Genomic DNA, 15,729 nt, shown 5'->3' with positions numbered 1-15,729 from the left:
CTTCTACAGTGTAATGATACAAAAAATCGTCATTATAACTCATTCATAAATACCTCTATCAGTGAAATCCAAAGCAGCCGAACTTCTAATCAGTAGAGATTTTCCGGTGCATTTTCCGACCGTTACTTTGATCTGTACCCGAGCAACGCTAGAAAATTTCCCACCTTTTCTAAAGGGTTTTCGGCCGTCCCAATGTCCCCGAAGGGGTATTTCATTTTCTCCACAGAATATAGTTGTGTCAATTATACACTTGAGTGAAGCTCTGTTTTGTTCTTCTTTCTTATCCAGTGAATGCAACATCACATTGGTGCCTTCTACTAGGCCAGAATCGAACTTCGTAAAGTTTCTGTAGCTATACAAGAAAATTTGTGGTACTAGAGCTGTGAGAGTTGAATTTGCCTATTACATCTTTCCACTTTCTATAAGGCATAGTTACTAAAGCTCCATATTTTTACCTTTTACCAGTGAACTCATTGGCAAATAACACACAAAACGTCCCCCGGATCTCCGGTTTCGGACCCCCCCCCGAACGAAATTTTTGGCTACGCTACTGATCTTTGTCATCTTTTAAGTATATATTTTCTAGTTCTTTCTTCGTAACCACTCCCATAAAACCTTTGCCATCTTCTCCGTATGTATTCCCTAGTTTTTTGTTCGTAACCACTCCCATAAAATAAATTTGCTATCTTCTCCGTATATTTTTTTAATAGTTTTCTCTTGTCTTCCATAAAATATTTTATCCATCTGATCTTTCTCTTGTAGGAAACCTATTCTTCCTATAACATACTTTTAAATATTTTTACCGAAACTTAACACATTTGTCCCTATTCTCCATACACTCCTACATCAAATTTTCTGATTCTTGGTACTTCAACTACTTATGGCCACCTAGTTTTACATTTTAAAGTATTTACCACTTATCCCATTTTCTCCGACTATGTTTACTTATTTTGTTTAATGCCACTCGCATTTTATCATTCATCTATCCACAATATTCTTTAAGTTCGTTGGCCTACTTCTATCATCTTCCCTTTAAATTCTCTCTTGCTTTGTTTGCTTCTTAACACTCCCTTTCATAACTCCATTTATCCTATTCCATTGTTCCTTTATTCTCTTCTTCATAATAATTATAATTTTACAACTCATCCTTTTTAAAATCCTGTTACATTTTATTCCTCGCATTCTTTGGACTGCTTTACGTCATCCAAGTTGTCACGATCCGTTACCTATTTCTACCATTTTCTATACCTTTTTACTATCCTAATCCTAATTCTAATAATATAAATGAGAAAGTGGCCTTGTTTGTTCTGATTGCACTGAAATTTATATGGACATTCTTAGGATGAATATATTTCTATTCTTCTTTCAATGCTTCAGAGCACAACCCACTGGTCTCCAAAGCAGTTAAAATCCCATCTTGGTCTCTAAAGTCGCGAAATATTAATTGAAAAAGCCTGTTCAATGTGATCAACTATCCTGCGTCAGTTTATCTGAGCTCAACATAAGTATCATATATCGCCCTATGGACGTTCAAGTGAACTTTGATCAGGACTTGTCGGGTAACATTCATTCTCAGGTCTGATTCGTTGTTTTAAGTGTTCAATATATGAACGTTATGACGATGCACATTTCCAGACAAGTGAAACATAGCCTCAACACTTAAAACAATTCGGTTTATAAAATGTCGATCCAATCCATTTTCATACAATCCGCCACGACGCCTGCACTTTGACGCGTCGACGTGGTCCCTAGTATTCAGCACATCGCTGATCCCTGCAGCATCAAGCGGGAGATCACATTGAACGCTGCAGCTCGTCACAGAGGCGCGCGTTGGCAAGTCGAGCCGTGGGGTATTAGCTACAAAAACCTGGTCCGTATATTGTATCAGCCGCATGTCTGACTCGATGGAGTGATCCAGGACGCACGTCAATTGGTTTTTGAGCCGCTGGACCTGCTCCCTGAGTCCTGCATTTTCAGTAGTCAGATCCGTCGATCCAGAAACATAAGAGGGCAGTTCAGAGTTGGATGGAGATCATGAGGCGTGACGTCGGCGACATGCCCAGGTGAAAGCGTCGCGGCGCCGGTACGTCTCGGAGTGGAGGCTGGGGCAGTGGGTACGGGGGACGCCGTCAGTGAGAGTGTAGAGGTAGCGCCGACGTGGTTAGATGATGGGACCGATGGGGATGATAGCGCCCTCCTGGGTAAGGGGTGGGGACCTGAGTGCTTGCTTTGCGTCACTGTGATTGATGTTTTCTCCTCATTCGTTTTTACTGTGGCTCCGCACGTCCGGCCAAGGCAGCGCCAGATTATCTCGCCTGACTTCACTGTGTAACTCTCTCTGTACTTGTGATTTTTAATTAATATATTCGGTCTTCCATTGCGAGTCAATTCAATTTCAAACATCATGGGTAGATGGATAGCGCCTGCAATTATAGCATACACAGTGCGCAATGCAGTCAAAGTGCAGGCGTCGTGGCGGATTGTATGAAAATGGATTGGATCGACATTTTATAAACCGAATTGTTTTAAGTGTTGAGGCTATGTTTCACTTGTCTGGAAATGTGCATCGTCATAACGTTCATATATTGAACACTTAAAACAACGAATCAGACCTGAGAATGAATGTTACCCGACAAGTCCTGATCAAAGTTCACTTGAACGTCCATAGGGCGATATATGATACTTATGTTGAGCTCAGATAAACTGACGCAGGATAGTTGATCACATTGAACAGGCTTTTTCAATTAATATTTCGCGACTTTAGAGACCAAGATGGGATTTTAACTGCTTTGGAGACCAGTGGGTTGTGCTCTGAAGCATTGAAAGAAGAATAGAAATATATTCATCCTAAGAATGCCCATATAAATTTCAGTGCAATCAGAACAAACAAGGGCACTTTCGCATTTATTTTATTAGAATTAGGATTAAGATTGTGAAAAAGACAGCTTATCTTAATATGGTACAAATCTTCAACAAACAGTAAGTGAGCCAAGAGCGTTGAATTTTGTTGCAGTGTGTGAGTTGGGGTTGTGTGTCTGTGTTGTACAACACCCCAAGTTAATGCAACCAAAACAAGATCGGATCCAAACTATTTAAATAATGTGTGTTTAAATATGTGTTTTTTGAGAAGAAAGGTACGATACAGTGTATAGAATACAAAAAAATAATCGGTTTGCGCTGACTCAAACCACAAATAAATTTGATAGCAAATTATATAAACTGTATTCTGCTGTTGTGATAATGTTTATAATTCTTGTTGTAATGTTGCTAAAGATGAAGTTTTTTTTTATCTAAATCTACTCTATACTGTTATATAAAAAACGAGTGGTGTGTTATAAAAATCTATCTGTGTGTTCGTACCCTCACTTACATATGTGAATGTTTATTTTATTTAAAATATGTGAAGAATCAATCCATCGGTCTTTATACTGAACACAAATGGACAGTTATTAACATGTCAAAATAAAGGCCTTTGGTTGAAGATGTATAAAATGGTTTCAGATTCTTTAACTCCTGTCAGAGATAGTGAAACCCAGAACACACCATAAGAAGTGCATAGTAATAATTATAAATGGTTTTAAAAACCAACATACTTCATGGAATTTAATAATATGTAAAATGCAATTTACTTACCCCATCTAATTTACAAACTTGTATAAAACACCCATACCTTTTTTATTATGGCGTAATTTCAGGCCATAATTTACGTTTTAACGGTAACATTTCTTTTAATCTTGTCAATCTCCAAACGGCAAAGAAACCGGCCAGAGTGGATGGTAATCTAAAATTATTATCGTCTTTAAAATAGTTAAGGAGTATTTTCAATGACAAGATATAAGTCTCAGGGAACAGCCATGTCGAACTGGTACCAGTCCTCACTCTACGTTGCCCTCAGCAAATCTCGCTTATATATGTGAAATGACTTCAAGGTTTCCTAGTGCTGAGCTTACATAAGCTTAACTTGTCGCGTCATTGTGTTTGAGTAGGTGCTCTCTTAGCACGCACACAGTTCTACACAAGCGTGGCGTCGTTGTGTTTGAGTAGATGTTCTCTTAGCACGCACACAGTTCTACACAAGCGTCGCGTCGTTGTGTTTGAGTAGATGTTCTCTTACCACGCACACAGTTCTACACAAGCGTGGCGTCGTTGTGTTTGAGTAGATGTTCTCTTAGCACGCACACAGTTCTACACAAGCGTGGCGTCGTTGTGTTTGAGTAGATGTTCTCTTACCACGCACACAGTTCTACACAAGCGTGGCGTCGTTGTGTTTGAGTAGATGTTCTCTTACCACGCACACAGTTCTACACAAGCGTGGCGTCGTTGTGTTTGAGTAGATGTTCTCTTAGCACGCACACAGTTCTACACAAGCGTCGCGTCGTTGTGTTTGAGTAGATGTTCTCTTACCACGCACACAGTTCTACACAAGCGTCGCGTCGTTGTGTTTGAGTAGATGTTCTCTTACCACGCACACAGTTCTACACAAGCGTCGCGTCGTTGTGTTTGAGTAGATGTTCTCTTACCACGCACACAGTTCTACACAAGCGTCGCGTCGTTGTGTTTGAGTAGATTTTCTCTTACCACGCACACAGTTCTACACAAGCGTCGCGTCGTTGTGTTTGAGTAGATGTTCTCTTACCACGCACACAGTTCTACACAAGCGTGGCGTCGTTGTGTTTGAGTAGATGTTCTCTTACCACGCACACAGTTCTACACAAGCGTGGCGTCGTTGTGTTTGAGTAGATGTTCTCTTACCACGCACACAGTTCTACACAAGCGTCGCGTCGTTGTGTTTGAGTAGATGTTCTCTTAGCACGCACACAGTTCTACACAAGCGTCGCGTCGTTGTGTTTGAGTAGATGTTCTCTTACCACGCACACAGTTCTACACAAGCGTGGCGTCGTTGTGTTTGAGTAGATGTTCTCTTAGCACGCACACAGTTCTACACAAGCGTCGCGTCGTTGTGTTTAAGTATGTTTTCTGTTAGCACGCACACAGTTCGAAAAGTTTAAAATTTACTTATTTTAGTTCAGTTGTGTAATTATACGTTATTTTGTTGTTTTAAGTTAGTTATTATTATTTGTCATCAAAGTAAAACTATGATGTAATAACTTATATTTAACACGATACTACAAAGGAGATAATTTATTATATATTTATAGGCATTATTATAATACGAGTATATTTAGAAATGCGAAGCCCAATTTAAATGTAGGTTAGACTTTTTGCCCTTGGCAGGTTACCAGGGTAGACTGGAGACGGCTTGTTGGCCAAACTGTAAGTACTGTAAGGGGTAGTATACTTGCCCAAGTGCTGCCAACTGCCGTTGTCTCTCTAATATAAATGTCCCATTAAAGTACCCATCTCTTGCTTAGGCCACAGTGTAGTTTCTTATATCTCTATAAATAAAGGTTGTGTTAAAATAAGTTTAACATACATATGCTTATTAACACTTAAAAGAGGTTGTCAACTAATAATATAAATGGTTATAAAAAAATTGTTTTCCTGTCAAGCGTTACTGATTTGTGAACAAAATAACTTGCATTGTCAAGTTTTGATTGGAATGAAATTCGTAGAAAATATTAAAATTGATATCTCCCTAGTACTATTTTGAATAACCAAAAACTAAAGTGTTCTTAAGCTTAAACTGAAGATCATTTCAACAACATTTAAAGAATTATTATCAGCCAGGTTCGAATGGGAAATGAGACTTCCACATTCACAGAAAACACACACACACACACACACACACACATTTTACCAGGTGTCTTGAAAGCACCCCCCCCCATTAACTTTCTTATAAATAAAGATGAAATGATTTACTTAGGGGCATGTTTATATGACCAACTGATGAATTTTTGAAGTATGAAAATATTTGACCTTCCCCATCAAATGGGATGGTTACTGGGTAAATCATAATTTTTATATAAGAATCCCTAGCATGTGACACCTCCTAGGTATTATAAAAAGAAGAAAAATAACACAAACTACAAGTCTATAATGTAACTCTAGCAAATTTGGTAGATAGTTAAATTTTGAAATGTTTATGAAACCCCCGCAATTAAAGGTACATTTATAGTTATAGTAAGGCAGATAAAAACATTTACTCACTATTAATTTTGAGACATTACGATACCATATCGTAAAACAAGTAATTATAATTGTTTTTGGGAATCTTGCTGTCTAATCTATTATTTTCTAATTTTTAGAGAAAAACATCTAAAACTTACGGCTTTAGACACACGACACATATTTAAGTCATATAGCCCTGGAGAAACTTAAACTGAGGTATAGGCTCATAAAATATAATGATTCTATTATTTTAACTTATACCAGTTTTTGCACTAACAATGTGTGGAATTCAATTACATTTTCTCAGCTTATTCAATATGCTTGTTTTACTCAGATTTCATAAACTGTGTAATTGAACAACATGGAGTTTCACGTATATGCCTTGGAAATAGTTTTATGTTAAATAAATGTGTATAAACATGTCACGGTGGAGTTACAAATTAAGAATATATTTTCAGAATTTTGTAATTATTCCTCTAGATAAGTTATAATTTTTTATTTTACCAGAGCCCAATATTGCAGAGACATGCATAATACTCAATTGTTCATACTGAATGTAATTTATTTAAGTGACAGTACTTTTAAAACTCTTCAGCATAATAAGCAGATTTATGTAGTGTGCATAAGAACGAGTAGAAAGTACACAATTAAAACAATCTATAGGACATTTATACACAAAATTTTACTTTCTGAAGTATAACTTACTGACAGTCAAACTTATTGATTGAGTAATGTACTTGCTTAAAAATAAAATACAAGCAATATAACACTAGTATATAACCGAATCATCAAATATGTTATGTATAATTTTAACAATCAAGGTTTTGACAGCTCAAAATGTGTAAGTTGTTGATCTATAAGTGGTTTTTAAGAATAAAACAGCCACCCGGTGAAATGATTTTACGAAAACGATTCTCCGCCCCAAACCACTTGAGGAGGCCAAGTGATCAGAACAGTCTTTCAGAGAGGAGACTCCCAAAACAAGACTCTCATCTCTCTTTTGTCTAAGCTCTGGTTCAATAACAGCTGTTCCATCCGAGAGTTAATAACATTCGTGGAAATCAAATTGCTGTTTGAGTTCAGAGAATAACATTCGTTGAAATATTCCACTTTTAAACTATATATGTAAAGTTGAAACAATGAGAACTTCACTTTTTTATTATAGGGCTACTATAATATATATATAAAACAAATAACTTGTGAATATTTTAACAAAATAATCTCAATATACAAGGTCCAATTTAAGAGGACAACACAAAACACACAAGATATATATCACCATCAGACCACTAATAAACTTACGGAATCCACCTACCTACAATTGTTAGTATTTTAAAAATCCTTTATATAGAAAGCCGTACTCAGCTTTGGCGGGTACCGGTACATCACACCGCTTCACCCCCCACATCGCCTCACTATATGACACCGCCTCACTACATCACACCGCCTCACTACATCACACCGCCTCACTACATCACACCCGCTTCACCCCATCACATCGCCTCACTATATCACACCGCCTCACTATATCACACCGCCTCACTATATCACATCGCCTCACTATATATCACACCGCCTCACTACATCACACCGCCTCACTACATCACACCGCTTCACCCCCATCACATCGCTTCACCCCCATCACATCGCCTCACTACATCACACCGCTTCACCCCCATCACATCGCCTCACTACATCACACCGCTTCACCCCCATCACATCGCCTCACTACATCACACCGCTTCACTACATCACACCGCTTCACCCCTATCACATCTCCTCACTATATCACATCGCCTCACTATATCACACCGCCTCACTATATCACACCGCCTCACTATATCACATCGCCTCACTATATCACACCGCCTCACTACATCACACCGCCTCACTACATCACACCGCTTCACCCCCATCACATCGCTTCACCCCCATCACATCGCCTCACTACATCACACCGCTTCACCCCCATCACATCTCCTCACTACATCACACCGCTTCACTACATCACACCGCTTCACCCCCATCACATCGCCTCACTACATCACATCTCCTCACTACATCACATCGCCTCACTACATCACACCGCCTCACTACATCACACCGCTTCACCCCCATCACATCGCCTCACTACATCACATCTCCTCACTACATCACATCGCCTCACTACATCACACCGCCTCACTACATCACACCGCTTCACCCCCATCACATCGCCTCACTACATCACATCTCCTCACTACATCACATCGCCTCACTACATCACACCGCCTCACTACATCACACCGCTTCACCCCCATCACATCTCCTCACTACATCACACCGCTTCACTACATCACACCGCTTCACCCCCATCACATCGCCTCACTACATCACATCTCCTCACTACATCACATCTCCTCACTACATCACACCGCTTCACTACATCACACCGCTTCACCTCCATCACATCGCCTCACTACATCACATCTCCTCACTACATCACACCGCCTCACTACATCACACCGCCTCACTACATCATACCGCTTCACCCCATCACATCGCTTCACCCCCATCACATCGCCTCACTACATCACACCGCTTCACCCCCATCACATCGCCTCACTACATCACACCGCTTCACCCCCATCACACCTCCTCACTACATCACACCGCTTCACTACATCACACCGCTTCACCCCCATCACATCGCCTCACTACATCACATCTCCTCACTACATCACACCGCTTCAATACATCACACCGCTTCACCCCCATCACATCGCCTCACTACATCACACCGCTTCACCCCCATCACATCTCCTCACTACATCACACCGCTTCACTACATCACACCGCTTCACCCCCATCACATCACCTCACTACATCACATCTCCTCACTACATCACATCGCCTCACTACATCACACCGCTTCACCCCCATCACATCGCCTCACTACATCACACCGCTTCACCCCCATCACATCTCCTCACTACATCACACCGCTTCACTACATCACACCGCTTCACCCCCATCACATCGCCTCACTACATCACATCGCCTCACTACATCACACCGCCTCACTACATCACACCGCCTCACTACATCACACCGCCTCACTTCACCCGCCTCATCACATCACACCGCTTCACCCCCATCACATCGCCTCACTACATCACACCGCTTCACCCCCATCACACCGCCTCACTACATCACACCGCTTCACCCCCATCACATCGCCTCACTACATCACACCGCTTCACCCCCATCACATCGCCTCACTACATCACACCGCTTCACCCCCATCACACCGCCTCACTACATCACACCGCTTCACCCCCATCACACCGCTTCACCCCCATCACATCGCCTCATTACATCACACCGCCTCACTACATCACACCGCTTCACCCCCATCACATCGCCTCACTACATCACACCGCTTCACCCCCATCACATCGCCTCACTACATCACACCGCTTCACCCCCATCACATCGCCTCACTACATCACACCGCTTCACCCCCATCACATCGCCTCACTACATCACACCGCCTCTCTACATCACACCGCCTCACTACATCACACCGCTTTACCCCCATCACACCGCTTCACCCCCATCACATCGCCTCATTACATCACACCGCTCATCACCGCCTCACTACATCACACCGCTTCACCCCCATCACATCGCCTCACTACATCACACCGCTTCACCCCCATCACATCGCCTCACTACATCACACAGACCAGCTTCACCCCCATCACATCGCCTCACTACATCACACCGCTTCACCCCCATCACATCGCCTCACTACATCACACCGCCTCTCTACATCACACCGCCTCACTACATCACACCGCTTTACCCCTATCACACCGCTTCACCCCCATCACATCTCCTCACTACATCACATCACCTCACTACATCACACCGCCTCACTACATCACACCGCCTCACTACATCACACCGCCTCACTACATCACACCGCCTCACCCCCATCACACCGCTTCATCACCCCCATCACACCGCCTCAGTACATCACACCGCTTCACCCCCTTCACACCACCTCACTACATCACACCGCTTTACCCCTATCACACCGCTTCACCACTATCACACACCGCTTCACCCCCATCACACCGCCTCACTACATCACACCGCTTCACCCCCATCACACCGCCTCACTACATCACACCGCTTTACCCCTATCACACCGCTTCACCACTATCACACCGCTTCAACCCCCATCACATCTCCTCACTACATCACATCGCCTCACTTCATCACACACCGCCTCACTACATCACACCGCTTCTCCCCCATCACACCGCCTCACTACATCACACCGCTTTACCCCTATCACACCGCTTCACACCCCCATCACATCGCCTCACTACATCACATCGCCTCACTACATCACATCGCCTCACTACATCACATCGCCTCACCCCCATCACATCGCCTCACTACATCACATCCGCCTCACTACATCACACCGCCTCACCCCCATCACACCGCTTCACTCCCATCACATCGCCTCAGTGCATCTCACCGCTTCACCCCCATCACACCGCCTCACTACATCACACCGCTTCACCCCCCATCACATCGCCTCACTACATCACACCGCTTCACCCCCATCACAATCACATCGCCTCACTACATCACACCGCTTCACCCCCATCACATCGCCTCACTACATCACACCCGCTCACCCCCATCACACCGCTTCACTCCCATCACATCGCCTCAGTACATCTCACCGCTTCACCCCCATCACACCGCCTCACTACATCACACCGCTTCACCCCCATCACATCGCCTCACTACATCACAACCGCTTCACCCCCATCACATCGCCTCACTACATCACACCGCTTCTCCCCCATCACACCGCCTCACTACATCACACCGCTTTACCCCTATCACACCGCTTCAAACCCCCCATCACATCGCCTCACTACATCACATCGCCTCACTACATCACATCGCCTCACTACATCACATCGCCTCACTACATCACATCGCCTCACTACATACATCACACCGCCTCACTACATCACACCGCCTCACCCCCATCACACCGCTTCACTCCCATCACATCGCCTCACTACATCACACCGCTTCATCCACATCACACCGCCTCACTACATCACACCGCTTCTCCCCCATCACACCGCCTCATTCTTCATCACAACGCTTCACTCCCACCACTATCCAATTGACAAAATCTTATTATATTGTTAATGATATTACGGTTCAGTAGTAAGTTACATTTATTAGATCGCGCTGTCTTTGTCCGTCGAAATGGTCCCTTGAAATAGACTTTGTAGCGGGCCCGGTAAAATTATTCAAAATACTGGTCTGAGTACGGGCCTTGTTTGTGACCCTCTATTAAAATTGAAAAGAAAATTTAAACACAAAAAATCAAACTTTGTCGATTTGAAAATGAATAATAAATGCAAAATACAATCAGGCATTATAAATATTTAGAAAACCATATCAAACCGAATTTCTTATTTAAACATCCTTGAGTTATAAAATGGCATCATTTAACTCAATGGTGAATAGGTGACAAAATATTTTCAATGAAAATATCTGATTACCAAATTATAAGAAAGTGGCAATAAGAAATGGGTGCAGTCCCAGAACTATTGAAAATAAAACGAACTATGGCCAAAAATCAAACAAAGTTTAAATAGTTATGAACACAAACAACACAAACGTTGTAAAAATCTACATATAGCGTGCGTTTTTAGAACAGAAAATATCTCTTTTGATCTTAATACTAATTGTATACAAAAACAGAAAACAACATTATTCTGACGACAATTTTTGAATTATTAAAACTAATTACAGTGGTTTTCAAAATTGTTATATTGGCCAGACAAATTGAAATTTCAAGTTACGATGTAAAGAACATGTACAAGACTTAAAATCAAACAACACAACTAGTATGAAATTTAATTTTGCAGAACATCTTTTACAAACAGTTCCTAATTATAAAAGTATGGAATAAAACATATAAATTATTGAATTTCGAAAATGAAAAAAATTATAATCTAAAGAAAATCTAAGTAAATTATAAAAGAGATTCAATCAATATGTTAAACCCAAAACACGTAAATAAAAAAAATCCAATATTTCAACATATATCAGAACTGAGAAATTGAGATTAGATAAGTTTTTCGGCGTATTCGTCTATCACCATATCCTAATAATATTAGAAATGCGAAAATAAGTTTGATTGTTTTGCTTTCACGTATAGACTATTCAACCGATTGTACTGACATTTTGCATGGACATTCCTAGGGCCCCTAAGATGAACATAGGCTTATTCTTATTTCGTAAATCCTTTTGGGCTACGCCCCTCTGATCTTTAAAGCATCAAAAAATCCCATGTTATTCTCTAAAGTTGTGTAATATGAACTCAAAGAACCATGTATTCAACTGTTATGTGTAAACATTGTGTTATGACAGCACGACCAAATATTGGTTTACCAAATAAATATTGTTTTATTCATTTTAACCAATATTTCCAATTTTTTTTCATTTATAGAGTAAAAGCATAACAAAAGTAAGAAAGGTTGGTGATAATTCTACAGCATTTATTATTGCTTGTTCATTATTATAGTTCCTTGCGCACGTTGACGACCAGTATCTATTCGCTTCGGTTTAAAGCTACCAGTTTCTCTAAGTCGTCTCTCCACAGCTTCAAATGTTTTGCGATCAGATGTTCTTCGATGTGGAAAAGTATCACGATATTCCTGAACTGCAGCTAAACCATTCTTGTTAACTTTGCCGTAAATCAGTATCATGTCCGTATACTCTTCAAACGAATACATACCATTTACATTATCTGCCATTATTTACTAAGATAATTACATACACTTTTATAAAAATATTTAATAAAATATTTTAAAAATAAATATTTAATAAAATATTTTATACACTTGTATAAAATATTTCCAAATAATCACAGGATCTCACAAAATACAATCTTCACACGCCACAATACAAAAACCTCCATAAAGGTTATTCAAATATTACTTCATGAACTTAATTGTTGATCAGCTGATATTGCCAACCTTTGCAAAGAAAATATGACGATAAAAAGTGTTGAATAAATGATCAGCTGTTACTCACAACCTAAACATTAGTAAATATTTTATGCAGATAAGAATATGCATTTTTGTGCGTCTGTTTTATTTTTAAATAAAGCTAAATTTCAATACCTATTATTAATTTTTTTCCTAAGTAATTCACATGAATCTTTTCAGAATTAAATGTTCTACAAATCTGTTTAAGAAAAAAATGACCTTTATTTAACATTTATGGAAGTAATCTTACGTTAAACACAAAAATGTGTTATTTCTTTGCACCAATTCTTGTGTTTTACGTAAGATATCTCTGAAAGTATTGCATTTACAACTCTGGGACGAATTTTAATAAATTTGTCAGATATAAAAACATAAAAAACAATCGTATTTGTATCTTTGTAACTACCTTTACCATTTTTATACGGCCTGACTTCACCAAGGGTTCTGAAATCCGGGCGAAATCTTTCGCTAGGCGTAACTCGCTAACGAAGCGTTTCCGGGCATATGGTTATATGAAATTTTTTACTTGTTTTTAGCTATAGAATAAGCTCCCGAGAGATTGCCGTTTAGTTTTGAATCACCCTGTATAACTAATTCCACTTTTAAAATAAAGAATTCTATCGTATTACATCACACGTGCTTTCAACGAGAAAAGAAAACTATGAACTTTGACTTTGGAGTTCATCTACATTGGTCTAAAATAGTTCAAGTGTTACTGAGTTCATGGGAGCTATTCAAACAAATACACCGAATGTTGCATAGTAAATGCGGGTGAAACCTCTGGTATGTATTAGTGTGTCTATAATTTTATTTTAAGGTAAGATTCTGTGTGAAACAATTGTCATTTATGAAATTTATGAAAGGGTACCATGTTACTTAATTGATTAATAGATATAACACAAACACTTCACATTGCAAAAGGTAATATAAAGTAGTGAGTCCATTTGCCGGTCCAAATCGTTAAAAATATTTTACTACTAATAACATTATGTATCTTGTTTAGTCACATACATTTCGTAGTTTTGTAAATCTATATATGTACGGCAAATGTAAGATATGAAAAGATAAACAATAACACAATAGTCTAAGAGTGGAGAGACTTAAATTTATACTTTTATAACAAAAGCCACACAACAGTAATTCACATAATCTTGTAACATTCCTAAAGTGGGGAATGACCTATTCTTCTTGAGTGGATATTTGTACTTTTCAATTCAGTAAAGGAATTTAAAAATGTATTTTGAGAACGGTCACCTTTATACTTCACTTAGAATTCTTAAGAAGATAAATAATATCTGGTTTCCAACGTACAAACCAAGTATTACCTCTTAGTTTGAAGTTTGTTTTAACAATGGAATGATTAAAATAACAGGACTTTTCCTGACGTTTAACAACAATCAATAACGCTTGCCATTGCTGAAAGCGTCGTTTATATTTTGTTCAGCCTGGTTAAAAAAATAACTATTCCTCATAGAGAGATAAAAACACTTGTATATTTTTTTGTCTTATCTCAAGAGACTAAGACTTTAAAAGGAAACATAAAACGACTGTACCACTAGTAAGGGCAATTGTATTTACGAATTCAAAGTGCCTTCATTTCCTTGTATTGAGCATTACCGTCGAAGCTGCCCATATATTGCATTTTCTTTGCGCTGGCGCGGTAAATAAAATTTTTAGACGTAATTAAAACCACTGAATATTTTGCAACCTGTCAATAGAAAGTTAATAATAATAAATTAAAACTACAGTAATTTTAGTATTTTGTTACATTACATTTGCCTTACATAAATCATCCAAAGTTAACGCAGTATTCCTTCGCTCAATAAATAAACATTAACAAATTTTTTAACATGTACCTGATTGAATATAGAAACGTTATTTTCTGTAAATTTATGACTTACGTGATCTATTCCTTAAGCACACATTTCTTTCAATTATTACAACAATATTGTATGTACCGCTAAGCCGTAATGCATGATACGGTGTTTTGAGAGTACTTTCAATCCAAGCAAAATATACATGTTTTAAATAGTTTCTTATAAAGTAACTTCTGATGTAATGTTAAAAATAATTACTCTTACTTTATTTTTTTTAACTGGTTTGTGGTGATTCCAAAATAAACATAACCGGAAGTGTTTTAAATATTCCAGACACGTGTAAGTCTACATTTACAACTTCGTATATTCACAACTATGTTTATGACAGACTAAGCTGATAGTTTCTTACAAAAGTTCTACCCCTGATATAATATTGAAGAATATAAAACATTTAGATCTTTATTAATTTATTTTTAACTGAACAACTCAATATTTAAATTAAACAATCTCTGCAATGCAATATTGTACACTGAACAGTCAGGTTGTTTGAGTTTATTATTTAAAACGTAACTTTTTCCCTCCTCAAATACCACTTTTGGAAAGCAATTTATCATGAATAATCACAAGTTATTAAATCATTATTTTCAGATAATCTTTATTTATTTTTAACACGAAGGAAGTCAAGAGTGGGGATGTTCTGTTTCGTAAAGTAACATTCTTGTAAACAGTAGACATATAAATCAATAAAAATAAAATTTTAA

At 39.1% G+C, this 15,729-nt stretch overlaps 1 protein-coding gene across 1 annotated transcript in view; it reads left to right on the top strand.

Annotated features, from left to right (window-relative positions):
• The first annotated feature begins 1,522 nt into the window (after nucleotides 1–1,522).
• Nucleotides 1,523–15,729, top strand: part of LOC124355741 (unconventional myosin-XV-like) — a 94,100-nt gene continuing 79,893 nt past the window's right edge. The window contains 2 exon segments of the mRNA XM_046806898.1: nucleotides 1,523–1,559; nucleotides 2,064–2,201. Coding sequence (XP_046662854.1) covers nucleotides 1,523–1,559; nucleotides 2,064–2,201 — 175 coding nt within the window.

The sequence above is a fragment of the Homalodisca vitripennis genome, chromosome 2 (assembly GCF_021130785.1).
Source record: "Homalodisca vitripennis isolate AUS2020 chromosome 2, UT_GWSS_2.1, whole genome shotgun sequence".
In the NCBI taxonomy this organism is placed as follows: domain Eukaryota; kingdom Metazoa; phylum Arthropoda; class Insecta; order Hemiptera; family Cicadellidae; genus Homalodisca; species Homalodisca vitripennis.
The sequence above is the reverse complement of the archived record's forward strand: the minus strand, read 5'-3'. Positions and strand labels throughout refer to the sequence as shown.